This window comes from Nerophis lumbriciformis, linkage group LG08, assembly GCF_033978685.3.
Source record: "Nerophis lumbriciformis linkage group LG08, RoL_Nlum_v2.1, whole genome shotgun sequence".
NCBI lineage: Eukaryota > Metazoa > Chordata > Actinopteri > Syngnathiformes > Syngnathidae > Nerophis > Nerophis lumbriciformis.
This window is the reverse complement of record NC_084555.2, coordinates 5,488,226-5,515,660: the sequence shown is the minus strand read 5'-3', so window position 1 is coordinate 5,515,660 and position 27,435 is coordinate 5,488,226. Positions and strand designations below refer to the sequence as shown.

The following is a 27,435-nucleotide window of genomic DNA, read 5'->3' as shown; positions in this document are numbered from 1 at the left end:
ATACAAGTTATTACGGTAATCTACCGGTACGTCAGAGCAGCTCAGACGAAGCACCAAGCACAGTGTGGGCGGGGTTTGTTTCCACAGAGTGTTTCAGAGCAGCCAGCATGAAACGCGGGTGTCATGGACAGACACGGAAGCAGATTTTTACAACCAAGTTCTGCAGAAAAGTGACACTATATCAGATTCCATGTGTCTTATTTTATTTAGGTGGTGAGAAGTAAAAGAGGAGCAATATTAACATGTCAATATTCAGTGTTTTATTGTACATATTTAATATTGCAAAGCCCACAGTTTTTATTTTCATCTGAGTGTCTCATTCTGTTAAAAAAAAAAATCCATTTTGTTTTTTTGAGGTGGTCCGTCATAACGTTTTTAGCAGTCAATCAGACAATTTATTTTGTATTAGTGTTCCTGAAAATAGGGACTTGAGCAGACATACTGTACAGCAGATAACCCTGTTTGTTTTTTATAGCAAAAAAAACCCCCAAAAATATGCAATATTTTCCTCAAACAACATATTGTGCTCTATAACACGATTGGGAAAGAAGTGTGGAAATCTGGCACCGTTTGATTTTACGTGAAACTATACTTGATAGTATCAATGGAATTCGGTCGGTACCTACAAAACCCAAATTCTAAAAACAATTTGAAATGTGAACTCGTCAGACCACATAATAATTTTCCACTTTGCATCAGTCCATCTTAGTTAGATGAGCTCGGGCCCAGCAAAGCTGACAGCGTTTCTGGGTGTTGTTGATAAATGGCTTTGGCTTTGCATAATAGAGTTTTAATTTGCACTTACAGATGTAGCGACAAACTGTAGTTACTGACAGTGGTTTTCTGAAGTGTTTCAGAGCCCATGTGGTGATATCCTTTACACACTGATGTCGGTTTTTGATGCAGTACCGCCTGAAGGATCGAAGATCTCGGACATTCAATGTTTGTTACGCTTACATGCAGTGATTTCTACAGATTCTCTGAACCTTTTGATGATATGACACCCAATCATGGCACCCACCTGTTACCAATTACCGTAGCCTGTTCACCTGATGTTCCAAATAAGTGTTTGATGAGCATTACTCAACTTTCTCAGTCTTGTTTGCCACTTGTGCCAGCTTTTTTGAAACATTTTGCAGGCATCAAATTCCAAATGAGCTAATATTTGCAAAAAAGAATAAAGTTTCTCAGTTCGAATGTGAAGTATCTTGTCTTTGCAGCGTATTCAGTTGTATATAGGTTGAAAAGGATCTCCAAATAATTGGATTCTGTTGTTATTTACGATTTATACAACGTAACAACTTCACTGGTTTAGGGTTTTGTATAAAAGTACCAAATTTGGTACTCTTCCTAGTCCTGGCACAGATTTTCCACATTGTAATTTCTTCACACACGTATGTTTATGTCTTATGTTTCCTTTGTTTCCCCTACAGGGCCCATTACCATGGAAAAAGTCCATTATTGTGAGAGATTCATTGAACTCATGATCGATCTGGAGGTAAGACACATAAAACTAGACTATAAAGTCAGATTTTTTTTCAATTTCAAGCAAGCTTTGTTTAGATTGATTAAAAACGGCAATTAAGGTAAGGGTATTTGACAAGTAGAGGACCCAGTTTACTCAACCCAACTTGTTTGTTGCCTACTTGGGCAAAACAGGAAGAGCAAAGTTGGGTGTTAGACAGTTTTCAACAAAAATATTTTAATTTTGCAATACTGTATATAGAACCCGGTTATCTGCAGAGGTTACCTTTCAAGATCCTTTTTTGAATTAGCGGAAAAACGAGCATAGTGGACGCTGTCCCAGTCCAATATTGATATCGGATATTGGTTCAGTATCAGCAAAAAACAAACAGTCCTGCAGCGTGTTCACTTGTTCAAAATTGGACTTAATACTTACGACTCAATGCCTCTATTTAATGACAAAGTAGCATACAGACAATGAACACACTGTTGACTGGAGATCTGCTTTGCAAATAAAGTACAATTTAGTTGTTTTCAATCATTGAAATAAACCCCAAAAATGCTTACCTTCTTTCTAGTAGCTCTGATTGTTATGAAAGTTGGAGACACCTGCTCTCCACCTCAAATATAACTCACACATTTACTAAATTATAAAATGTATAGTACTTAAGAGAACACAGGAGGACAGATGAAATCCGGTTTAGTATTTAGCCTGTTCATCAGGCGACCGCTACAACTGCGATTCCATCTCCCTTACAAGCGCCAAGCATTGGTATGCTGCTCCATATGCAATTGAGTCAGAGAGGATGCAGGCGATTCTCCAATGCCGCCTCTACATAATCCACAGTGCTTGCCTGTTGTAACTCCAGTAACGACTTAACTTTTGTATATGAACTTGTGTTCACCTCACTGTGAGTTTTGTGGCCAAAGAACGTTTTATGCTCCATCATCTGTATAAAGGATTCCCAGCCTAGTATGAATGAGATGGTTTTTCTGCATGAAAAAAGTATTTTCGAGAGAATAAGAACGATTAAGTAGGCTTTCTCACAAAATACAAAAAAAGTAATGTTATTGATAAGAAAGCCTCGAATACGCGGGCCCTCATCTGCTGAATTGCGACTGAGCAGGGATTCACTGCAGCTGCAACAGTCTAGGAGAAAATGAAGGGCTGGCAAAGTTAGCACTGTGTTCACATGTTGAAATGTTTATGTTGTTCTATTACAGTAGGCTATTGCATTTGGGCATTTAAAGATACAACTCTGGAACATGCATTTCAATGTAGACAAATACCGTATTTTTCGGACTATAAGTCGCAGTTTTTTTCATAGTTTGGCCGGGGGTGCGACTTATGCTCAGAAGCGACTTATGTGTGAAATTATTAACACATTACCGTAAAATATCAAATAATGTTATTTATCTCATTCACGTAAGAGACTAGACGTATAAGATTTCATGGGATTTAGCGATTAGGAGTGACAGATTGTTTGGTAAACGTATAGCATGTTCTATATGTTATAGTTATTTGAATGACTCTTACCATAATATGTTACCTTAACATACCAGGCACGTTCTCAGTTGGTTATTTATGCGCCATATAACGTACACTTATTCAGCCTGTTGTTCACTATTCTTTATTTATTTTAAATTGCCTTTCAAATGTCTAATCTTGCTGTTGGGTTTTATCAAATACATTTCCCCCAAAAATGCGACTTATACTCCAGTGCGACGTATATATGTTTTTCCCCTTCTTTATTATGCATTTTCGGCTGGTGCGATTTATACTCCGGAGCGACTTATACTCCGAAAAATACGGTACACTTTTTGCATTTCTACTTTTTGGGGGGGATTTTAAATGTTGTATAATAATCCATCCATCCATTTTTCCCTCTTGGGGTTGCGGGGGTGCTGGAGCCTATTTCAGCTGCAATCGGGCAGAAGGCAGGGTACACCGTGGACAAGTCTTGGTATAATAATATTGCATTGTACATAACAGACAGATAATTATTAGAGGTGGAGATTCTTCTTTGGGTGACGATTCGATTAAAATCCATTCTTGTTTCTACACGATTTTCGTAATAGATTATTTGGGATATAAATTATAATAAAACCTTTTTAAAACAGGTTACAAAAACTCCTCTTGGCTGCTGATGTACAACTTACATATTTTATCCTTTTTAAAAAATTATTTTTAAAATGTTATTTTCAAACATTACAGAATGTTAACCAATCTAATAAAAAAAAAAATAACCCCCATCCAACGCAATCCCAGCTTTACAATACTCAGGACAGAAATTTACAAAGCTATAAAGACATACAAATAAAATGCTACAAAAATGGAAAACCAAAAATGAATTATAGGAACCGCATCAACAGTAATAATGATATCAATTATATTTATTAAATTATTTTTAATTCAGGGCAGCATGGTCGAACAGGGTTTATTGTGTGTGCCTCAGAACAAGAAGGTCCTAGGTTCGATTACCGGGCTTGGGGTCCTTCTGAGTGGAGTTTGCATGTTCTCCCCGTGACTGCGTGGGTTCCCTTCCGGGTACTCCGGCTTCTTCCCACCTCCAAACACATGCACCTGGGGATAGGTTGATTGGCATCACTAAATTGGCCCCAGTGTGTGAATGTGAGTGTTGTTTGTCTATCTGTGTTGGCCTGCGATGAGGTGGCGACTTGTCCAGGGTGTACCCCGCCTTCCACCCAAATGCACCTGGGATAGGCCCCAGCACCTTCCGTGACCCCGAAAGGGACAAGCGGTAGAAAAATGGATGGATGGATGGATTTTTAATACAAATATTGATTCTTAAAAAACAGAAAAAAATCACATTATGAATTGATTTAGAATGGGAATAAATAAAAATCACAAATTGGATGTTAATCAATTTGTTTAGCCGCCCTTAAAATGATAAGGCTCATATTTTGTGATTCCTGTAATTCATCTTTTTTATGACTAGGGGTGCGTATTAAATATCTGACAGATATTAGGAACCATGACATCATACCGATGTATCCATAGAAATAAAAAACACTCCAATGAGGCGAGATTACCTCTACAGTGCTGTAGGCGGGTTTGGGTGAGCAAATCGAGTGCTCTTCTTTTCTGCTTAACTGGAATCTTTTCCTAAGCTGAGTGTAAAAAACATGGCATTCATCATGTAGGAATGATTCAAAGAAAGACATTTTGTGTGCTATTTGCACCAAATGTTCTGCAAACACTCTACAAGGAGGAAAAAATTAACTGTGCTGCAACACATCAAGACTAATCAGCCACATAAAACGCCAGCTTCGCCAGGGCGTGTTTTGGAAGCCTGGGATGCCTGTGCTGCTAAAGAAGCTGACGTCAAGCCAGTTGCAAAGAAATCTGTGCACAAAATGTTTAAACTTAGTTTTACAAATAATAATAGATATGAAAAAAAGTTTTTGGTTATCAGTATTTATTCAAACCCCCATTCAGTTCCATTCTGTTCTGGAGGCACTACAGAATGTAGTAGAACTGTCAAGTTTAGAAATGGTGAAATAATAATTGTGTTGCTCAGCAAGACTATGACTGGTATCAAATTATTGCATTGTCAAACTGAAGTGCTGAGGGTAAGATGGAAGGGTGGTGATTTTGACTACCAGATATATAGAAACAATGTGCCATTGGTTCCTGCTGCGTGTGCAGATCTCCTGTTACAAGCAATGGAGCTTTATAGATTTCAGCTGACCGTCTACTGACAGGCTTGGCTTTGCTGTTCCTGGCATCGGCCGGTGGCCAGCTAGCCTTGCGTCTCCTGAGACAAGCCCTGTCCTTCAAAGCCCTCTCCTTTTACAGAAGCCTGAAATCTATACGTTCTTCTATAATCCATGCCTGAAAATGAGGATAAAAAGAGGGGAAAAAGATGCCAGGCTGTGTCGATCAAAGATTGCTGGTTGATAAAAGAGAAAAGTTATTTCTTCTCTCTGAATTCAGGTATCACTTGCTACATCTGCAGGCCTTGAAGACAGCTTGTCAGTTCACTTGTTTGCATGGCAATATTCCATATCATATTCTATTCCTTCTCGTCTGGGCACTTCTTTTCTCCTTATAGTCTTGACGCATTTGACTCGCTTTTGTTTGGCGGGCAAGAGTCACCCTTACGCTCGGGCTGTCATTTCGTCAACAACTTGAGCTGATTTATTCACACCAAAGCGGCTCTTGCTATCTCATTTTGACAGCTTTCTTTTCCCCCTGACTCCCTCCTCCCATGTTACTGTACTGCGACCAGCAAATAAATCAAAGTCCTTACGTCAGCGCCAGTTTTCCATCAAGCAAAGAAAACAGCAGGGGTAAACTAGACATCCAGATGCTGGGAACTGTACTTCTGCTCTTTTCTATTATGGAGGACTCCCATATATCGTAAATTATAATGTTGAACATATTAAATTACATTATAATGTTGAATGTTAAACATATTACTCCATTGTGTCCAGGCCCTGCTTCCTACCAGACGTTGGTTCAACACGGTGCTCGATGATTCTCATTTGGTGGTCAGTTGCCATCTTTCCAGCCTCACCCAGCGGGAGAAGGAGGGCCACCTCTTCTGCCAGGTACTGTGCGGCATTAATTTTGTGCTCCAAGGCATGCGCACAACATGACTTGCAACCTTTTCCCCCACGAAGTTGCTCGACATGCTCAAGTTCTACACGGGCTTCGAGATTAACGACCAAACTGGGAACGCCCTGACACAGAAAGAGATGACAACGCTGCACTATGATAGGATCACATCCCTGCAGGTAATCGTAACAACCATGGCAATGCGGCATATGTTCACAATGTCAGTTTTGTAAAACTATGCACTACGTATTTCCTTCACTACACACTGTCATGATTAATCACCAGAGTGCAGTTGAATAAATGAATGCTGCACTTGGAATTCATTTCTCCTGTTTACCCCCCCAGGAAAACGAATAATTTGGGTGACTGTTAGCACCTAACTGATGATACTGAATACCACAACACTCACCACCACTAATAGCACTAGGAGTGTAACGATTTAGGTTGTCCCGATACCAATAGTTTGGTCTTGTTACCAAAATGTATTTCGATACTTTTCAAAATAAAGGGGACCACAAAAGTATTTCATTATGGGCTTAATTTTAACAGAAAATATTATGATGTACCGGTATTAAACATACATTTTCTTATTACAATCAAATAATAATTTTGGCCTTAAATAACATAGTGAACATACTGGACAACTTATCTTTTAGTAGTAAGTAAGCAAAAAGGTTGCAAAGGCTCCTAATTTGGCTGCTGACGTATGCAGTACCATATTGTGTCATTTCCCATTGTATTATTTTGTCAAAATTATGAGGGACAAATGGTAGAAAATGGATGTATGGATTATTGATATACTTGTTAATTTTCATTTGTACCTAATTCCCTTACATTAAATAATAGGAATATAGGGAACTTCACCTGCATTGTAATTAATTTATTATCTATTTATTTCACAGTCACACTGGTCTGTTTTTTTGCTAAAAAGTTACTGAATCAATTTCAAAGGTTTTTTTACACACAAAAGCAGAAGTAAATCAATAACAAATTTATAAATACTACATATTGTTATTGCACACTAATATGTATAATGGTTTCATCGTAAATAGCACATATGTCATATGTAAAGCTGACGTGTATACTTACTTTTTAAGAGAAATGAATGTCCTACGCAAAGCAAAAACTCCTAAACATTTCAGCATCCACCCTTTAAATAAAATAAACAGTTTTTTTTTTTTTATATTCCATTTGGGACAAACCATAACCAGGTAGTGTCCACAAAGTGTATAATAAGAAAGCATTGTTTCCCACAGAACTGCAATCTATTCATGGCTGCGGGGGTGTCATCTAATTCATATAATTGGCGATAATGTATTTTTTTCTGTCATATATTTATTTTTAGTAGTTATTACAATTAAGCCTGGGCAATATGGCTGAAAACTGCATTCCAATATAAGTGTTTAATATAAGTTGATATCGACAATTGTTGATATTTCTTATGACCTATTCATTTATTGTTTGGCTTTATAAATGAATTAAGAAAGCAACAGTTAGCTTTTGAGGTCTTAAAACAATGTATAATGGTGGCCTTTCCTATTATTGATACTGCCATGCCACTACGGATGTCAGTACGGGACGGTATAGCTCGGTTGGTAGAGCGGCCGTGCTAGCAACTTGAGGGTTGCAGGTTCGATCCCCGCTTCCGCCATCCTAGTCACTGCCGTTGTGTCCTTCGGCAAGACACTTTACCCACCTGCTCCCAGTGCCACCCACACTGGTTTAAATGTAACTTAGATATTGGGTTTCACAATGTAAAGCGCTTTATAAATATAATTCACTTCACTTCATTACCACAACCTATTGTGGAGGAAATGGCATCTGTAAAGCTGGCGTTTACACTGGAGTTTAAAAAGAAACCTTTCAACATTGACCTTAAAAGTAATCAGGGATTGAAGGCATTAATTTGTGCCAACCAAGGCTTGCCGCTTATAATTCCTGTACTCTCTGCAGTCGAGTAATTTGATTCCCTCTGGCCATAATATAAAGAAGTATGATGCACTAATATTTATACAATGTGACACATGTTTATTTACACATACATTTTTGTCTTACAGAGAGCAGCCTTTGCTCACTTCCCAGAGCTCCATGACTTTGCTCTGTCCAACGTAGCAGCAGTCGACACTCGAGAATCCCTGACCAAACATTTTGGTTCCCTCAGGTAAAAGAAAATAAAAGTTTATTCTTGTAATAAAAGAGTTTTTGTGCAAAATGTGCTGTGTAAAAAAAAAAAAAAAAAAAGGTCCGTGACCTCAGCTGACACACACAGGCAGACTTCCACCTTTTGCGGTCCCGCGTTAAGTCGCCGTGATAAACTGCACCAGCACCATTGTCGCCTGAGTGCAACCGTTAAATGGCAGCGAGTGAGCACCTCCCCATCTCAACAAGCAGCTGGTAGCAGCCAGAGAGCAGGGCACGCCTCATTAATTTAATCGATTTGCAGCGGCGTGTAGAATAAACTCTTTGAACAGCTGTGTTTGTCACGTCATATTAGCTTGCCAAAAAGCACACCGGCGCTAATAAACCCGTCTGTTGTGTGACTTGCTCTGCCATTTCAGGCCACAGTGAACATCTCTTATTACCTACTCTGATTGATAAAAGGGCCTCGGAAAGTTCCTGTTTCGGCTAAACGAGGCAGTGACAGATTGTTGTGTAGCTGATAAGCGTGCAGAATTGATCCTTACCCAGTTTAATTGCTCTGATACGCTGTGTTGGCTAAATGTAATTTGCTTTCTCGCTTCAACATTTAAATGCAGCCATTGTTTTGTAGTGGACAGTGTGGCGAACGAGGCGTGTTAAACGCGTTCTGACAAGAAGGAACAAGTTCAGCCAAAGTGTTTTAAAAATGTATTTATCTGTTAGTGGCATTAAGGATGTATATTTACAGACACACTGTCAGGATTTACAATTGACAACATTTTATACCAGAGATTTTGTCGCGTGTGCCATTAGTCCAGAATATTAATGTCAAATGTACTAATATGAAAACAGTGGAGCCTCTAAGGCAGTGGTTCTTAACCTTGTTGGAGGTACCGAACCCCACCAGTCTCATATGCGCATTCACCGAACCCTTCTTTAGTGAAAAATTAAAAAAATTTTTTTTTTCAAATTCAAGACAAAGTTATATGTTTTTGGTAACACTTTAGTATGGGGAACATACCGTATTTTCCGCACTATAAGGCGCACCGGATTATTAGCCGCACCTTCAATGAATGGCATATTTCATAACTTTGTCCACCAATAAGCCGCCCCGGACTATAAGCCGCGCCTACGCTGCGCTAAAGGGAATGTCAAAAAAACAGTCAGATAGGTCAGTCAAACTTTAATAATATATTAAAAACCAGCGTTCTAACAACTCTGTTCACTCCCAAAATGTACGCAAATGTGCAATCACAAACATAGTAAAATTCAAAATAGTGCAGAGCAATAGCAACATAATGTTGCTCGAACGTTAATGTCACAACACACAAAATAAACATAGCGCTCACTTTCTGAAGTTATTCTTCATTCGTAAATCCTTCGTCTTCGGTGTCCGAAGTGAAAAGTTGGGCAAATTTACGATCCACTGGCAGATGTTGGCGTCGTCTGGCGCTGCCTCCTCGTCTTAGTGAAGGTGTGTTCGCCTTCTGTCATCCATTGTTCCCACGCAGTTAGCAGTCTAGCTTCGAATGCCCTGTTGACACCAATATCTAGCGGCTGGAGGTCTTTTGTCAATCCACCCGGAATGACGGCGAGTATTGAATTAAGCGCGTAAGCGTGTCTCTCAATGTGCTGTTATGAGCTAGCAAATATAACAACTACACTACCCAGCATGCAACGATAGTTACGAGCATGCGCGGTAGCCCTGAGAAGCGTTGTATGCTGGCAGTTAGAATGTGGTTATGAGCACGCTGTGAGTAAACGTTGAGAACTCAGTTAACACGCCTCGTCTGCATTATTTATAATTAGACAGACAACACACTTAATAGGAGCCATTTTGGGGTCTTTACATAAACACACAAATGGAAATGAAACGTCACATATCCCAGCATGCACCGCGCGCTTCTTCTACGGGGAAAAAAGATGGCGGCTGTTTACCGTAGTTGCGAGACCTAAACTTTATGAAAATGAATCTTAATATTTATATATATATAAAGCGCACCGGGTTATAAGGCGCACTGTCAGCTTTTGAGAAAATTTGTGGTTTTTAGGTGCGCCTTATAGTGCGGAAAATACGGTATTCTAAGTACCCGGTAACAGAGACTTAATTTAGAGTTATTTGGTTAGGGTTAGGGCTGGGTTAGAGGGTTAGGGTTATAATAAGGCCATGCTGAATAAGGCATTAATAAGTACTTAATAATGATTAGTTAAGAGCCAATATGTTACTAATTTGCATGTTAATAAGCAACTAATTAATGGTGAATATGTTCCCCATACTAAAGTGTTACCATGTTTTTTTTACTGGTGCACAAAATGAACCGTGCATGAACATAACCTTGTTCAAACAACAAAACCAACACAGTGCATAAACTCACAACAAATTACACACCTGCAAATCAGTCAGACTTCTGCTGTTGTCGTATCCGTAATACGCCGATAGGGAGAAGTTTTTATTTACACGATGAGTCGGTTGTGTTTTGACCTCCGCCGAACACCTGAGCCCGACTCACCGAACCCCTTGGGTTCGATCGAAGCCAGGTTAAGAACCACTGCTCTAAGGTGAAAGAACACAATTAGTTAATTCTATTACTTCGAGTTCAGTTGATCTACCATTATCCCACTTTCAACTGCTACTTAACTGTTTGGGCGACGTCATGCTGATTGTAGCCCAAGTGTGCCCCAAACAAACAGACAAGAATTTCCTTCCAAGCTGCTCACATTTATGTTTTCCTCCTTGGCGCTTCTCTGTAGCGGACTGGATGGGACCGTTTCAAATGTATTTCCGGGAAGTTGTAATTCTAGAATATTTTCATAGCATATAAACATAAAAAAAAATGTTTACAGACATGAAATAGCACCACTATTGTCACATTTTCATTTGTTTTACCCAATATAGTAGATTTAATAACAGAAAATATAACACAATGTACTGTAATACAGGGGTTCTTAACATATTAATACTGAATTAGTTATCTTACGATTGATTTTAATCGTATTCAATAATTATATCTGACCTACTTACAGTTCACAACCTTGTCAAATGATTCACAGCCAGTTGAATATGTATGTTCTATACCATCTGAGATTTTGTGTTGTGGTGAAATGTATTCAAAACAGATGGTTTGTGGTGGTCATCGATGTCCAAAGTGCACAATAAAAGCAAGAGAGCTAAAAAAAACTGCCGGGCTGGGGCAAATGCTGACTCAGAGTAAGGGGCGTGGTGAGAAGGACTTCATTTTCATCTAATAACGCCGCCTCTCCAAACGGCTTGTTTTCAAAGGGAGCAAAAATATGGCTTACAAATAGGTCTGTAAAACAAAATCTATGCACATTTTCACCCAAAAACCACCATAACTTGTTATGTAGACCAAAATTAACTGTTTAAAAAAAAAAGAGAAGAAAAACAATCATAATTTGACCTTCTATGTACCGTAACTTCTTTGACTTTAGCTCCAGACTTTTTCTGTTTGTTTGCTGTTGTCTTTACTGCCACACATGGTGGAAAAGTGGAGTACCGCTGCAGACAATGCGGACAGATATAACATGTGAGAAACAGATATTTTCTAGCGACCCTCATGAAGCGCTCGTGGCCCAACAATGGGCCAACAAGCTTCGGCGGGCCGCCATTTGAATAGACCTGATATAGACTCACACACACACAGTTTTAACACAACCATTAACCTGTGAAAACACTGCAACTTGTTCAATGCAGTATAGTGCCTAACATTTTTTGTTTTAAGTTCAATTACCGGTAGCCATTTTTATGCTTGAAAATGCACAATGCCAAACTGTAATATTATATATATTTATTATTTGTAAAAATCCTATTTTTAAACCACGATAGAGTGCTGCTGCAAAATTTGAAGTGCCAGCAGTTGACTGTATGTATATTAAAAGCTTTAAATGTTGGTTTCGATTAATAGCAGCCCCACGCTATGGTTAAACAATATATTCCAAAAAGCTTGTCCATTTTTACTTTTGAAGGAGGATTTAAAAACATGTTTCTAATACGAAATAATGACTATAGAATTAGTCTGTTCCAGAGTCAAACTGTTACCCTCATAAGACGTTGACTGTACAAGTAGTATAAGGCATACCAAGTCACATCAAGTGTAAAAGTGAACCACTCTAAAACATAAGCATAACAAAACATGTTTCACATCATTTGTGTGAAATTATTTTTTTCACATTTTAATTCGACTCAGAAAAAATGTTTCTTGTAATTCTGCTTATTTTATATGGTTACAAAATAAACAGCAGACAGATATAAGGGTCATATGGTGCAATACTGATAAGTCTGATAACATTAAAATAGCTCTGATAACAAGGCCATATTACTCATAATGTGCAGTAGGTGGGCTGGGGTGAGCAAGTGCTTTTTTCCTCCTACTTGTGCTCTAAACGGCGTGGCGAAGTTGGTAGAGTGGCTGTGCCAGCAATCGGGGGGTTGCTGGTTACTGGGGGTTCAATCCCCACCTTCTACCATCCTAGTCACGTCCGTTGTGTCCTTGGGCAAGACACTTCACCCCTTGCTCCTGATGGCTGCTGGTTAGCGCCTTGCATGGCAGCTCCCGCCATCAGTGTGTGAATGTGTGTGTGAATGTGGAAATACTGTCAAAGCGCTTTGAGTACCTTGAAGGTAGAAAAGCGCTATACAAGTATAACCCATTTACCATTTAAACAGCTGGTCGTAAATTTTCCCAGCGCTCATTGTAAACAAACATGGCTTCGGCCATGTAGGACAAGAAGAGGAAGACTTTTTGTGCGCTATCTGCACCAAATGTTCTGCAAGCATGGGGGGAAAAAAGCATTGCGCTTCAACACATCAAACCTTATCAGATGCAACAGTGTTTTAAAAGAAGATGCCTGAACTTGAAGACTTTTCCACCAAAAAGTGTACACAAACTACAGTTCAATCTAAATTTAAATAAAAAGTTAAAGTTAAAGTACCAATGATTGTCACACACACACTAGGCGAGATTATTCTCTGGATTTGACCCATCACCCTTGATCACCCCCTGGGAGGTGAGGGGAGCAGTGGGCAGCAGCGGTGGCCGCGCCCGGGAATCATTTTGGTGATTTAACCCCCAATTCCAACCCTTGATGCTGAGTGCCAAGCAGGGAGGTAATGGGTCCCATTTTTATAGTCTTTGGTATGACTCGGCCGGGGTTTGAACTCACAACCTACCGATCTCAGGGCGGACACTCTAACCACTAGGCCACTGAGTAGGCTATAATATGAATATATATAAATATATATATATAAATAGATAAGTTATCAATATTGATAAATGGTGCATTCCTTTGTAGAACTTTATTGCTCACATTGGCTAATTACTGGTAATTGCAAGGGCATTAAACGGAACACAGATGATCTGGCATTCTCTACATTGCTTAAAAAAGAGAGACTACTTAGTATTAAGATGTCCCTGGTGGCCAAACTGGCTATCAAAAATGTCTAGCATGACAAAATATCCAATTTATATTCATCATCTTCTATTTTCTACTGAATGCATGAACCACACACTTGTGTTTTTCTAAGCCGAGCGCCACTGAAACCGGTTAATACTCCTACTGAATCATTTCACGTATATATCCACCAGCTTCTTGCAGCGCTATTGTTCCTTGCTCTGTAGCTGTCACCCGAAAAGCTCCTGGGGTGAAAATATCCACAATCAGATTTTTAACGAGGCAATTTTTTCTCTCACCCCCCCAATCCGAGGAACTTTAATGCTAATGCGGCATTATTCATGCTGCTGTTTGCTAAGCTTCCAGTCACCCGTCGCTCTAAATGTATTCACTAATTCCCAAAAACACTCAAACCGAACAATATTGCTGTAGCTTTGCCTATAAATAGATACTTATGACAGTTGCATAAAATGTGCAGGGTGTCATTTTGGGCGAATACATGAGTTTAATACATCATCAAAGGGTGGTGACGCACTGTGAAAGCATATTACCAAAACTGATAAAACAAAGTGTATATTTTGTGTTAAATAAGCCTTTAGTCCCATCCTCACTCAGGCTTTTACTGATTTTGTCCTTGTACACTACCCTCAGTTTCCTCTTAGATAGGGATGGGTACCGAATTCGGTACTTTTATTTTATAGGCACCGACCGGGTTTACCATTCACGCGAAATCAAACGTTGCAATATTTTGATAATTTTGTTTCACGTGATGACATGTCCGGTTGCAAACTCGTCAAGTCCGCTGAACACCAGCTCACATAAACAATCACTTAAGCAGCACTTGGGGTGGACTCAAACAAACTTCCTCCATGTAATGTTGCAATATTTAACACCCACAAAAGAAGCATGCTAGGTAGAAAATGCTCGAACATACAGTAAGACTCCACTCTTCCAAAATATGCAAGTTTGATGCTCTTTCCTTTGGATTTGACATAGACAGGCTATTATTAGCATTAGCGATTTTACATGGCGATCTCAACACCTACAAATTTTGTAATTAGCAGTACCGTATTTTCGGACTATAAGTCGCAGTTTTTTTCATAGTTTGGCCAGGCTCCAGTGGAACTTATATGTTTTTTTTCCTTTTTTTATTATGCATTTTCGGCAGGTGCGACTTATACTCCGAAAAATACGGTATATGTATATGAGCGGTACAGCTCGGTTGGTAGAGTGGCCGCGCCAGCAACTTGAGGGTTCCAGGTTCGATCCCCGCTTCCGCCATCCTAGTCACTGCCGTTGGGTCCTTGGGCAAGACACTTTACCCACCTGCTCCAAGTGCCACCTACACTGGTTTAAATGTAACTTAGATATTGGGTTTCACTATGTAAAAGCGCTTTGAGTCACTAGAGAAAAGCGCTATATAAATTAGGGATGTCCCGATCCAATATTTGGATCGGATTGGCTGCCGATAATTGCCAAAAATTGCGTATCGGCAAGGCATGGGAAAATGCCGATCCAGATCCAGTTTAAAAAAAAAAACTCCGGTCCGTGTTTTCCAACGCACCGATTTAAATAATACATTCCACTTTTCTGCTGCTCCCTAATTTCCGTTCCGCATTTTCCAGCACACCTTCAACACATCCACAGGTCTGTGGATTCTCACGCAGTTGCTTTTAGCTGCTGGCATTACGCGACAGGCTCTTCTCACTCTTTCCTGTGTCTCCCTCTCACAGACAGCAAGTGCACCTTCTTACACACGTCACATACTGTCACGACATACGTCACCTACTGTCACGTCATACGTCACATACGTATACGTCCTCCCCGAGCAGAGAGGTAGCAGCATGGCTAACGTTAACTGTGATGCTAGCGCAGCCGTGCGAGCAACGCTCCCTCTAAGGTGCTCGCCTGTGCAATTGCGCACTGTTTAAGCGTCCTCTGCGCATAGCAAATCCATGCCACGCACAAAATCAAATAAAAAAATAAGCGCATAACAATTTTCGACACACGTACACGACAGAGAAAACAGTTTTCGTCATCATTGTTCAAATATTGTGACGTCTTTCGAGACGCGTATCTCCATTCGGTGCCACACGTCCACACCATCAAAATGCCGAGGCAAAAATTTCCACATCAACACCGTATGAAAAAATTAGTGATTTTTTTAGTTGTGATTTCCTTCTCTGCATGAAAGTTTAAAAGTAGCATATATTAATGCAGTATGAAAAAGAATGTTTTAATGTAGACATGCAAGCCTTGAAAGAAAATTTTGAAAGTCAAGACTACTATTTCCTGCAAATGGGTGCATTTCTACCCTATATTTTAACTTTAGATTTATTCTCATATCAAACTCTTTTGGCTGTCTTTTTGGCACTTACATCCGACGCCCCCCTCCACACCCTGGATTATAAATAATGTAAATAATTCAATGTGATTATCTTGTGTGATGACTGTATTATGATGATAGTATATATCTGATAGTATATATCTGTATCATGAATCAATTTAAGTGGTCCCCGACTTAAACAAGTTGAAAAACTTATTCGGGTGTTACCATTTAGTGGTCAATTGTACGGAATATGTACTTCACTGTGCAACCTACTAATAAAAGTCTCAATCAATCAATCAAAACACATAGAATCATCATACTGCTGTGATTATATGCATCAAGTGTTCATTCAAGGCTAAGGCAAAATATCGTGATATATATTGTGTATCGCAATATGGCCTTAAAATATCGCAATATTAAAAAAAGGCCATATCGCCCAGCCCTAGTTCAATGATGCCATTTCTGTTTGTCATGTATAATTTTGTCTATTTTGTGTTTATCCTTGAATAAACAGGTCAGTTTCTTGTTACCAACCATTGTGTATTATTCAAACTCCCCTAATTCAGCTGGCTAGTTGTTATCAAGAGTACTAAAACCCTTTTCAACATGATTCTGACAACTAAGTAGGCTAAATAACTTTAAACTTTAATACATGCTCGGATAGGCCAGTATCGGTCAGTATCGGTATCGGTCAGTATCGGCTCGGAAATGCAAAAACAATATCGGTATCGGATCGGATCGGAAGTGCAAAAACCTGGATCGGGACATCCCTAATATAAATATAATTCACTTCACTTCACTTCAAAACTACAACTAAGATAAATGTTGCAATCAAACAGCTGATGTGTAATAAGCACAACACTTACAGTATAAACACTTTCGAGGGCACATATTAGTTAGATAACACACCAGAGATAGCCTATACAATAATGTACTGCCATATGATGTCTTGGAAGTGCAACTGCATTGCAAATGAGACTCAAATGGTATAAGAAAACAAGATATAATCAGCTCATTTTAAATGTTACAATAACAAATAAAATGTTATTATCAAACAAATATTATTTGTTGACACACACAAAAGTACTGATAATTGGTGCCGCCGAGTACTGATATCGATTCTCAGGTACCCGGAATTGGTACCGTATCGGTTCAAAGGTGAACAGTTCTCATCCCGACTCTCAGATTTAACAACAGAGCCTCCTCCTTCTATGTTGTATGTTAGCGGGCCTCAGTCCAACTGATGCTGCATGCTTTTTTGGACGGTTTGAAGTGCAGAGGAAAAGCCGTGTTATTTTCATAAAGTGGTTAAGTTTACCCCATAACAGTCAGGGTCAAGACAGTCCTCCAGGCTGTGGAACAAACTTGCATCGGACTAGTTCCAGCACATTTGCCAGTGGCTCAGCTGGTCCAGTCATCTCCCAACACCCCCCTAGAGAAATGTTGTGACACTCTTATCTTGTTGCGAAGGGATGCCCACATTAGCCGCGCCAGGTCATCCACCGGCCACCGAAGTGCAACTCTGGCACAATCACCGGCCTGCCGCTCAATCGCACAGGGTCACGGGGTATATGCGTGTGCTTACGTGGCCACGTGTGGCTGTCCAGAGCTTGTCACGACTGTTGTCCACGGCCTGTCCCCACTTCATGTAGCAACAAAGGGCATGTCACAGTGAGTCAACCTGATTAGGACTCGGTGCAGAGAGCCACACCCCAGCTCGCAGTGACTTCATTTTCATAATCCTGTTGCAGCAGTGCAGGCCGGGTCGTTTAATGCACGCGTGCTGACGGGGCAGGGGTGTCAACGCAAACAGACAGGAAAGGCTTTGTGTCGGGTGTGCTCACAAGCACGAAATAATTACATAAGTCTGTCCCGCTTTCGGCGTTCCACAGCGTCACTGCAGGAGAAGACCTCAGAAGTCGGGGAGGTCACGGCCCAGCACAGATTGACATAAAAGATGGAATCATTCCAGTAAATTTACTGTAATTATGTTATTTATCTGAGTGCAATGTTTCTCTGTAGTCCAAATACGCTCCATCGGGTGGCGTCTTACCTGTGTCTGCTACCTGAGCTGCCAGAGGGCCAAGACACCACCCATGAGGAGAAGGTGCTCCTTGAACTACTGGTAAGTCCAGCCTCCATACATACTGCATTACTGTCCTACTTATCTTATAATGCATATACAGCAAGTGTTCCCAAACTGGCTCGCCAGAGTCCACAATCCGACCAGGTGGATGGCCGAAGTAAAAAAAATCATTGATTAATGACTGTCTCAATCCTTAATCATTGTCTAGTCCAGGGGTCGGCAACCCGCGGCTCTAGATCTTTAGCGCCGCCCTAGTGGCTCTCTGGAGCTTTTTCAAAAATGTATGAAAAATGGAAAAAGATGAGGGGGAAAAAATATATTTTTTGTTTTAATATGGTTTCTGTGGGAGGACAAACATGACACAAACCTCCCTAATTGTTATAAAGCACACTGTTTATATTAAACATGCTTCACTGACTCAAATATTTGGCGAGCGCCGTTTTGTCCTACTAATTTTGGCGGTCCTTGAACTCACCGTAGTTTGTTTACATGTATAACTTTCTCCGACTTTCGAGGACGTGTTTTACGCCACTTCTTTTTCTGTCTCATTTTGTCCACCAAACTTTTAACGTTGTGCATGAATGCACAAAGGTGAGTTTTGTTGATGTTATTGACTTGTGTGGAGTGCTAATCAGACATATTTGGTCCCTGCAAGACTGCAAGCTAATCGGTGCTAACATGCTATTTAGGCTAACTATATGTACATATTGCATCATTATGCCTAATTTGTAGCTATATTTGAGGTCATTTAGTTTCCTTTTAAGTCATCTCAATTCAATGTATATCTCATGACACACTATCTGTATGTAATATGGCTTTTAATTTGTTGCGGCTACAGACATTTTTGTTTTTGTATTTTTGGTCCAATATGGCTCTTTCAACATTTTGGGTTGCCGACCCCTGGTCTAGTCCCTTAGGCAAATCATATTGTTGATGTATTTGCCCATATCTGCTGTACAAAATTGACTTTATAAAAGAGAAGCGAGAGATACTTCTCCAGTTGCCTTATTAAACGTTTGGATATATTTAGTGTTTGGCGCAGCTGGACCCGGAGCAGGAGGGGAGAGAAAGAAAAAGATACCATACCATACCATACCAACTTTATTTATAAAGCCCTTTAAAAACAACCACAGTTTGAAGAACAAAGGACTGTACACCACAAATAAATAGAGGCAAAGGACAGACTAAAAAATAACATTTAAAACAGAAGTAAAATACACATTGAAAAAGCAAATACAAATTATCCTAACAATTTGTTAGATAAAAAGCAGTTAAAAAGTTAAAAACAGTTCAAAAAGTTAAAAACAGTTTAAAGTCTCATGCTGGGTTAAAAGCCAGTGAATAAAAATGGGTTTTAAGAAGGGTCTTAAAAATAGCCAAAGAAGGTGCCTGTCCAGAGTTTGGGACCCGCAACAGAGAAGGCCCTGTCCCCTCAAAGCTAGATAAAGAAAAATAAAATAAAGAAAACAGAAGGGGAAATTGTGGGGACAAAAGTTAAAGTTAAAGTACGACTGTCACACACACTAGTTGTGGTGAAATGACTCTCTGCGTTTGACCCATCCCCTTGTTCCACCCCCTGGGAGGTGAGGGGAGCAGTGAGCAGCAGCAGCGGTGGCCACACTCAGGAATAATTTTGGTGATTTAACCCCCAATTCCAACCTTTGACGCTGAGTGCCAAGCAGGGAGGTAATGGCTCGGCCGGGGTTTGAACTCACGACCTACCGATCTCAGGGCGGACACTCTAACCACAGGGCCACTGAGCAGGTTTAATGGGGACAAGACGGCAACAACAAAAAATTATCTGAGTTTGACGCCTGTGCTTTAGCTAATGTTGCAATTTCCCATGGCAACTAAGGGGGGATGCCTGATAGAAAACACTCAAACGTACAGTAAGGCTCAATTTTTCAAAATGTGCTAGCTCAATGCTAATTGGATTTGCAATAGACATGCTACTGATTAGCATTAGCAATTTTAAATGCCGATTTTTAACACCTCCAAATTTGGTAATGGAAACTACTACTAAGATGCACATTGAAATTAAACAGCTCGTGTGTTTTGTCGTAGTCAGTACAATACTGACCACGACAAAAGACTAGATTCACCTTGATAGGAAAGACTGCACTCAGACTAGGCAACACATTATTGCCAATACATAACTGCCATCTAACGTCTTGGAATTGCAACTGCATATAAAGTTTACAATATAATGCTTGCAAATATGACTTTGAAGTGTAAGAAAACAAGATATAACAATTAGACAACACACTTATCATTATCATCTACCGGTATGTTGAATAAAAAAAAAAAATCATATTAAAACATTTTCATTTATTAACATTTATTAAATTGGTACCTTATCGACTTAAATGTAGAAGGTACCCATCCCTAATGGTCACCCACTGTTGTGGGATGGCATTCCTCAACCAAATGTGTTGGATCTACTTGGACTGGCTGATCATACATACTACCTACTCAGTGGCCTAGTGGTTAGAGTGTCCGTCCTGAGATCGGTAGGTTGGGAGTTCAAATCCCGGCCGAGTCATACCAAAGACTATAAAAATGGGACCCATTACCTCCCTGCTTGGCACTCAGCATCAAGGGTTGGAATTGGGGGTTAAATCACCAAAATGATTCCCGGGCGCAGCCACCGCTGCTGCCCACTGCTCCCCTCACCTCCCAGGGGGTGATCAAGGGTGATGGGTCAAATGCAGAGAATAATTTCGCCACACCTAGTGTGTGTGTGACAATCATTGGTACTTTAACTTTAACTTTTTTTACGATGTCCAGCACAAGAATATTGACTAATTAGGAGTGAATGCCATCCCACAACACTGTGTGGCCAGCATTAAGACGTGCCAGGCTGTTGTAGCTGTGTTTGGTTTTTCCATATGCTCTTGTTTAACTAACGTGTTACAAAATGACTATAGCAGTGTGTTTTTGATAAAGACAACACACTAATCTCTTTGTCCGCTCCCACAGGTGTCCCGTCATGAGCGTCGAATCTCTCAAATCGAGCAACTGAACCAGATGCCGCTTTATCCAACCGAGAAGATCATCTGGGATGAAAACATTGTCCCAACAGAGTACTTCTCTGGAGAAGGTAGACAGTGGACTAACTGTATCTACAGTATATTGGAGTATATAACTATTTATTGTGCAGTACTAGATGTCATGTGTCATCTTTTTCAGGCTGCCTTGCACTTCCCAAACTTAATCTCCAATTCCTCACCCTCCACGACTACCTGCTGAGGAACTTCAACCTGTTCCGCCTTGAGTCCACTTACGAAATTAGACAAGACATAGAGGATGTGGTGTGGCGCATGAAACCATGGTGAGAATCTTTTACTTTCTCCCCCCCCCACCCTTCTTCTTAACTTTCATGAATGAAGATCCTTATCTACCCTGCGCCTCTTGTGGCGCACGGCATGGCACATTGATGATATTTAATTCAAAGACTGTGACATTCGTGACACCACATTTGGAAACCCATTGCTTAACATAATAAGTGCTCCCATTATGTCAAGTGGTGTAGCAACTTTTTACTTGTTTTGTTTCTCTCAAAAGTAAATAAGTCTGTGGCGGTGCCGTGCGGCTGCCCCAAATCCAACTCATTTCAAGCTTGACAACGGCCCAAGGCGCTTGTCACACCTCTTTCCTCCCTCCACGTGTGTTCCCGCTCCCCCCCCTCCCCAACACACACACACACACACACAGGCAATCCGAGTACGGCGGTGTGGTGTTCGGAGGCTGGGCCAGGATGGCTCAGACAATCACTGCCTTCACCATCGTGGAGGTGGCCAAACCCAATATCGGCGAGAGCTGGCCCGCACGTGTCCGAGCTGACGTCACGGTTCATCTCAATGTGCAAGATCACATCAAGAATGAGTGGGAAGGTAACGATACATGCCAATGTGACAAGACTGAGAGCTAACACTGACCTGATTGCTTGCTACTTCTCTGTCGCCCTGACTACTGGTGCTTAACATGTGAGCCCCGAACAACATGCTGGCCTCTGTGGAATCTCTCTTCTTGCTCAACAGTGTGACTACTAACCCTAATAACTGATATTAACTGGTCACAACTAGAGATGTCCGATAATGGCTTTTTTGCCAATATCCCGATATTGTCCAACTTAATTAACGATTCCGATATCAACCGATACCGATATATACAGTCGTGGAATTAACACATTATTATGCCTAATTTTGTTGTGATGCCCCGCTGGATGCATTAAACAATGTAACAAGGTTTTCCAAAATAAATCAACTCAAGTTTTGGATAAAATGCGAACATGGCACTGCCATATTTATTATTGAAGTCACAAAGTGCATTATTTTTTTTAACATGCCTCAAAACAGCAGCTTGGAATTTGGGACATGCTCTCCCTGAGAGAGCATGAGGAGGTTGAAGTGGGCGGGGTTGAGGTGGAGGGGTAGGGGGTAGCGGGGGGTGTATATTGTAGCGTCCCGGAAGAGTTAGTGCTGCAAGGGGTTCTGGGTATTTGTTCTGTTGTGTTTATGTTGTGTTACGGTGCAGATGTTCTCCCGAAATGTGTTTGTCATTCTTTGTAACAGTGTTAAAGTTGTTTATACGGCCACCCTCCGAGTGACCTGTATCAATCAATCAATCAATCTTTATTTATATAGCCCTAAATCACAAGTGTCTCAAAGGGCTGCACAAGCCACAACGACATCCTCGGTACAAAGCCCACATACGGGCAAGGAAAAACTCACCCCAGTGGGACGTCGATGTGAATGACTATGAGAAACCTTGGAGAGGACCGCATATGTGGGTAACCCCCCCCCCTCTAGGGGAGACCGAAAGCAATGGATGTCGAGTGGGTCTGACATAATATTGTGAGAGTCCAGTCCATAGTGGATCCAACATAATAGTAAGAGTCCAGTCCATAGTGGGGCCAGCAGGACACCATCCCGAGCGGAGACGGGTCAGCAGCGCAGAGATGTTCCCAGCCGATGCACAGGCGAGCGGTCCACCCCGGGTCCCGACTCTGGACAGCCAGCACTTCATCCATGGCCACCGGACCTGTGCCCCCCCCCTCAAGGAAAAGGGGAGCAGAGGAGAAAAGAAAAGAAACGGCAGATCAACTGGTCTAACAGGGGGGCTATTTAAAGACTAGAGTATACAAATGAGTTTTAAGATGGGACTTAAATGCTTCTACTGAGGTAGCATCTCTAATTGTTACCGGGAGGGCATTCCATAGTACTGGAGCCCGAATAGAAAACGCTCTATAGCCCGCAGACTTTTTTTGGGCTCTGGGAATCACTAATAAGCCGGAGTTCTTTGAACGCAGATTTCTTGCCGGGACATATGGTACAATACAATCGACAAGATAGGACGGAGCTAGACCGTGTAGTATTTTATACGTAAGTAGTAAAACCTTAAAGTCACTTCTTAAGTGCACAGGAAGCCAGTGCACTTATTATTACGTATGGCTGTTGACCAAGTATGCTTGCATTCACTTGTGTGTGTTAAAAGCCGTAGATGTTATGTGCTTGGGCCGGCACGCAAAGGCAGTGCCTTTAAGGTTTATTGGCGCTCTGTACTTCTCCTTACGTCCGTGTACCACTCCGTACAGCGGCGTTTTAAAAAGTCATAAATTTTACTTTTTGAAACCGATACCGATAATTTCCGAGATTACATTTTAAAGCATTTATCGGCCGATAATATCGGCAGTCCGATATTATCGGACATCTCTAGTAACAACAGACATAGACATGACAATTACACAACATCTGACACTTCTTAAGGGTTCAATTAAAGAATCTGCCCATAAGTTTATTTATTTTATTTTTTTAATATGTTGCTAACTAGCAGACAAACCCCAGCACAGGACAAATTAAATTGCCATGTCGAAGCATGGTTTTTTTTGTGTGTCACATCAAAACAGTTTTCAAGAGAAAATCAAATGAATGAAGTGAACCCTCTTGTCAGTCAGACTCTTTGTCTCTGTTGCTGGAGGTGGCGCTGCTAGCATCCACACGCAGAGTAGTACAGCCTTGTAACGTAAACATAAGGTAACATAGTAGAAATGATCCGGATCAACACTTAAAATCGTATTAATTGATTTTCCTGAAATTTTCATCAGAATAAGCTCGTACCTTTTTGAGTTATGTTCCTAGCTAAGTAAAAGACAAACCCCAGGGAATACTTCATCTTCTGGCGGTTGTAATAATATGTTTTATATGTGTTACATGTTATAATAAATGGTAAATGGGTTATACTTGTATAGCGCTTTTCTACCTTCAAGGTATTCAATGCGCTTTGACACTATTTCCACATTCACCCATTCACACACTGATGGCGGGAGCTGCCATGCAAGGCCCTAGCCACGACCCATCAGGAGCAAGGGTGAAGTGTCTTGCCCAAGGACACTACGGACTAGAGATGCGCGGATAGGCAATTTATTTCATCCGCAACCGCGGCAGAAAGTCGTCAACCATCCGCCATCCACCCGATGTAACGTTTGATCAGAACTGCATCCGCCCGCCATCCGCCCATTGTTATATATCTAATATTAATAAAAAATTTAAAAAAAAGGGTGAAAACTACGCGAATTGCACCTTGTGCAGACAAGATTTTTCGATCGGACACGGAGGAATTAGCGATGTAAAAGACCACGTTGGGACAAAAAAACACAAGTCTAATGCCGTTGCTAGCGATACAAGTGGAAAACTTTCAACGTTTTTCGTCGCCCAAACAGATTCTTTGGATGTGATAAATGCCGAAGTTTTATTTACGGAGGCAATAATTGAGCATGGACTTCCAATCGCACTGGCTGATCACATGGGACAGTTAATAATGTAATGCAACCTTTAAAAATCATTACGCGGTGATCGCGATCCCAAAAATAAACTTTTTTTGCATGATAATGTCCAGAAAAATTCGCTTTATATTACTATAGAGTCCTTTTAACGAATGAGTTTGATGGTTTATCACAAACCTTAAATGAAAGAAGTCCTTTGTTCTCCTGCAGCATGGCCTTGCTTTGTGTTTGGTGCGCCATCCTGTCGGCTGTATTTCACAGCACGACATACTGTTAAAAGTGTTTATACTATTTATACTTTCAATTAACAAATTGAAGTCTTGTGAAAGGTTGACAGGATAACTGGCATTAACTGTCAAAATAATTTCAAACTATTGAAGTTAGCTTACAGAATAAACATGTCAATCAACCCATATGATTTTTGCTGTAATATTTTTGTTTTGAAAAGTCACTGTGACTGATAGAAAAGTGATGGTTTTAGCAACATTTTAACCTGTCTGAATGCTAATAATCATTTTGCGAGCAAGCAGGTAAGCTGCGCGGGCGGAGCGCGCGGAGTGACCCATGTTACGAGCCCCCGGCCACGGGGGTGGCGGGCAGGTAAGCTGCTTACCTGCTGCGCGTGACGCCGGCCGCGGCGAAAGCGGACGAGGCGGGGTGTCAGTGCGGTGGGCGCGGTAGTGACCCTGGACGTGCGTCGGGCCCTTCTCGCGGATCGCCTCAGCTACGGCTCCCGGTGGGGCCCTCTCGGGGGAAGGAGCCTCGGTCCCGGACCCCCGTAAAAGTGTCCATCTCTTTTTTTTTTTTTCTTCTGTTGTGGCATATGCTGCAGGTGCCTGCTCGTTTTTCGTATGTGGGTAACAACATTTAACTATGTATATATATTTCCCAATTGGTTTAACTGCCACCCGCAAAAAAAAAACAAAAAAAAAAAACTTATTAATCCGCCCGACCCGACCCGCGAGCGGATAAAATCTTATTTTTTTAAATTTCATCCGCCCGATCCGCGGATAATCCGCGGACTCCGCGGTTGTGTCCGCAAACCGCGCATCTCTACTACGGACGTGACTAGGGTGGTAGAAGCCGGGGATCGAACCAGGAACCCTCAGGTTGCTGGCATGGCTTCTATCCCAACCAAGCCACGCCGTGTCATTAAAACATCTTGTATTAATGACATTTTGGAATGTAGTTGCAATGCCTTAAAGTGAGGGCTGTGATTGTGTTAATATAGTTGACCACATATCGGTCCTCGTCCCTTAAAGGCATGACAAGATATATAATGGTGCAACGCAAAGAAAATAAAAAAACCCACCATCCGCATATTTGGCAGAATACTTAACATCCCTATCTCTTGCATAGAGACAGTCCTTTTATAGAGACATTTTTAACCATCCATTTCCTTACATTTAAAGGCAGATATAAGTATCACTTCCTATCTTCAATCCCCCTCTATAATTAGAACTTCATGTTTTAAAGATCAGGGCTCGTGCTGACAGGGCACTTTCTCCTTCATCGCCCAACTTCCCCCGCCCCACATGACACTGATCTGTCCCCTGCCGATACTCCCTGTCCACCTTTATGCCTATCCCCTGTGTTGACTCTCAAACCCTTTGTCCACTCTGCAGGGCTGCGTAAGCACGACGTTTGCTTTCTGATCACGGTGCGTCCCAACCTGGCCTACGGCACACGCTTCGACCGCCGCCAGTCCTTCGTGGAGCAGGCTGGGCTGGTACACGTGCGAGGCTGCGAGGTGCAGGGCATGCTGGATGACAAGGGACGTGTCATTGAGGAAGGTAGCGCTCATAAGTGCACGCACACTCACGCACACATCCCCAATGCACGACGACACAATGCCTACATCTTCCCATCAGACCAATCATAACCACCAGCTGATCCTTGGAAGAGGGTCACAGCGGTGTTGTCATGGTGACAGCCACAGTAAGACCTGACCTTTTCGCATTAACATTGTATTACCATGAGGTCGGCGGCGACAACGTTTGGGAGCTGCCCTAGGTCTAGCATTAGAAAGTTAAACTCAGTAGAAGTTTAACCTTAGTCAGCGTATAGTTGCATATCTGTTTGTAGCTGGGCTTTGTTCCTCTCTCTCGTCCGCCCATATTTTTGACTCCTTCCTTAGTGCAAACCACGGTAAACCGCTGATCTTGCTGTGTCATTTGGGATGTTGTGTTGTGGTGACAGTCACTCCAAACTGATGGCTTGTGGCGGTCACCGATGTCCATAGTGCACAATAAAAGCAAGAAAGCTAATAAACTCCAAAACAAAGCTGACGAGTGGGGGAAAATGGTCACTGAGTTTGAGTGGGCGTGGTGAGGAGAGGTTGATTTGCATTTAACAGCTCCGCCTCTCAAAACGACCTGTTTGGATTGGGGGAAAAAGGGTTAAAATAGGTCTGTAAAACAAAATCTCTGCAATAGTTTTTTTTTTTAACCAAATAACCACCATTACATGTTATGTAGACCACAAGGAGGTGTTTTAAATGTAGAAAAAATCATGGTATCGCCCCTTCAACTTAATGAATTATTGTGACCACTACAGTAGGTGTCACCAAAAAAACAAATACCAAAGCATAGGTCTATTTAAGATTTAATTATAAATCAGTTCGGGTTTTTCATACCTATCAT

The 27,435-nt window shown here is 41.2% G+C and overlaps 1 protein-coding gene across 1 annotated transcript in view; it reads left to right on the top strand.

Moving 5' to 3' along the window:
- The window catches only part of aqr (aquarius intron-binding spliceosomal factor), a 132,531-nt gene that overhangs the window by 15,329 nt on the left and 89,767 nt on the right, over positions 1-27,435 (top strand). Inside the window, exons 11-19 of the mRNA XM_061968174.2 lie at positions 1,434-1,498; positions 5,923-6,039; positions 6,112-6,225; positions 8,104-8,207; positions 17,946-18,048; positions 20,989-21,109; positions 21,199-21,340; positions 21,724-21,902; positions 26,419-26,586. Of these exons, the coding sequence (XP_061824158.2) occupies positions 1,434-1,498; positions 5,923-6,039; positions 6,112-6,225; positions 8,104-8,207; positions 17,946-18,048; positions 20,989-21,109; positions 21,199-21,340; positions 21,724-21,902; positions 26,419-26,586 (1,113 nt within the window). The remainder of the gene's footprint in view (positions 1-1,433; positions 1,499-5,922; positions 6,040-6,111; positions 6,226-8,103; positions 8,208-17,945; positions 18,049-20,988; positions 21,110-21,198; positions 21,341-21,723; positions 21,903-26,418; positions 26,587-27,435) is intronic.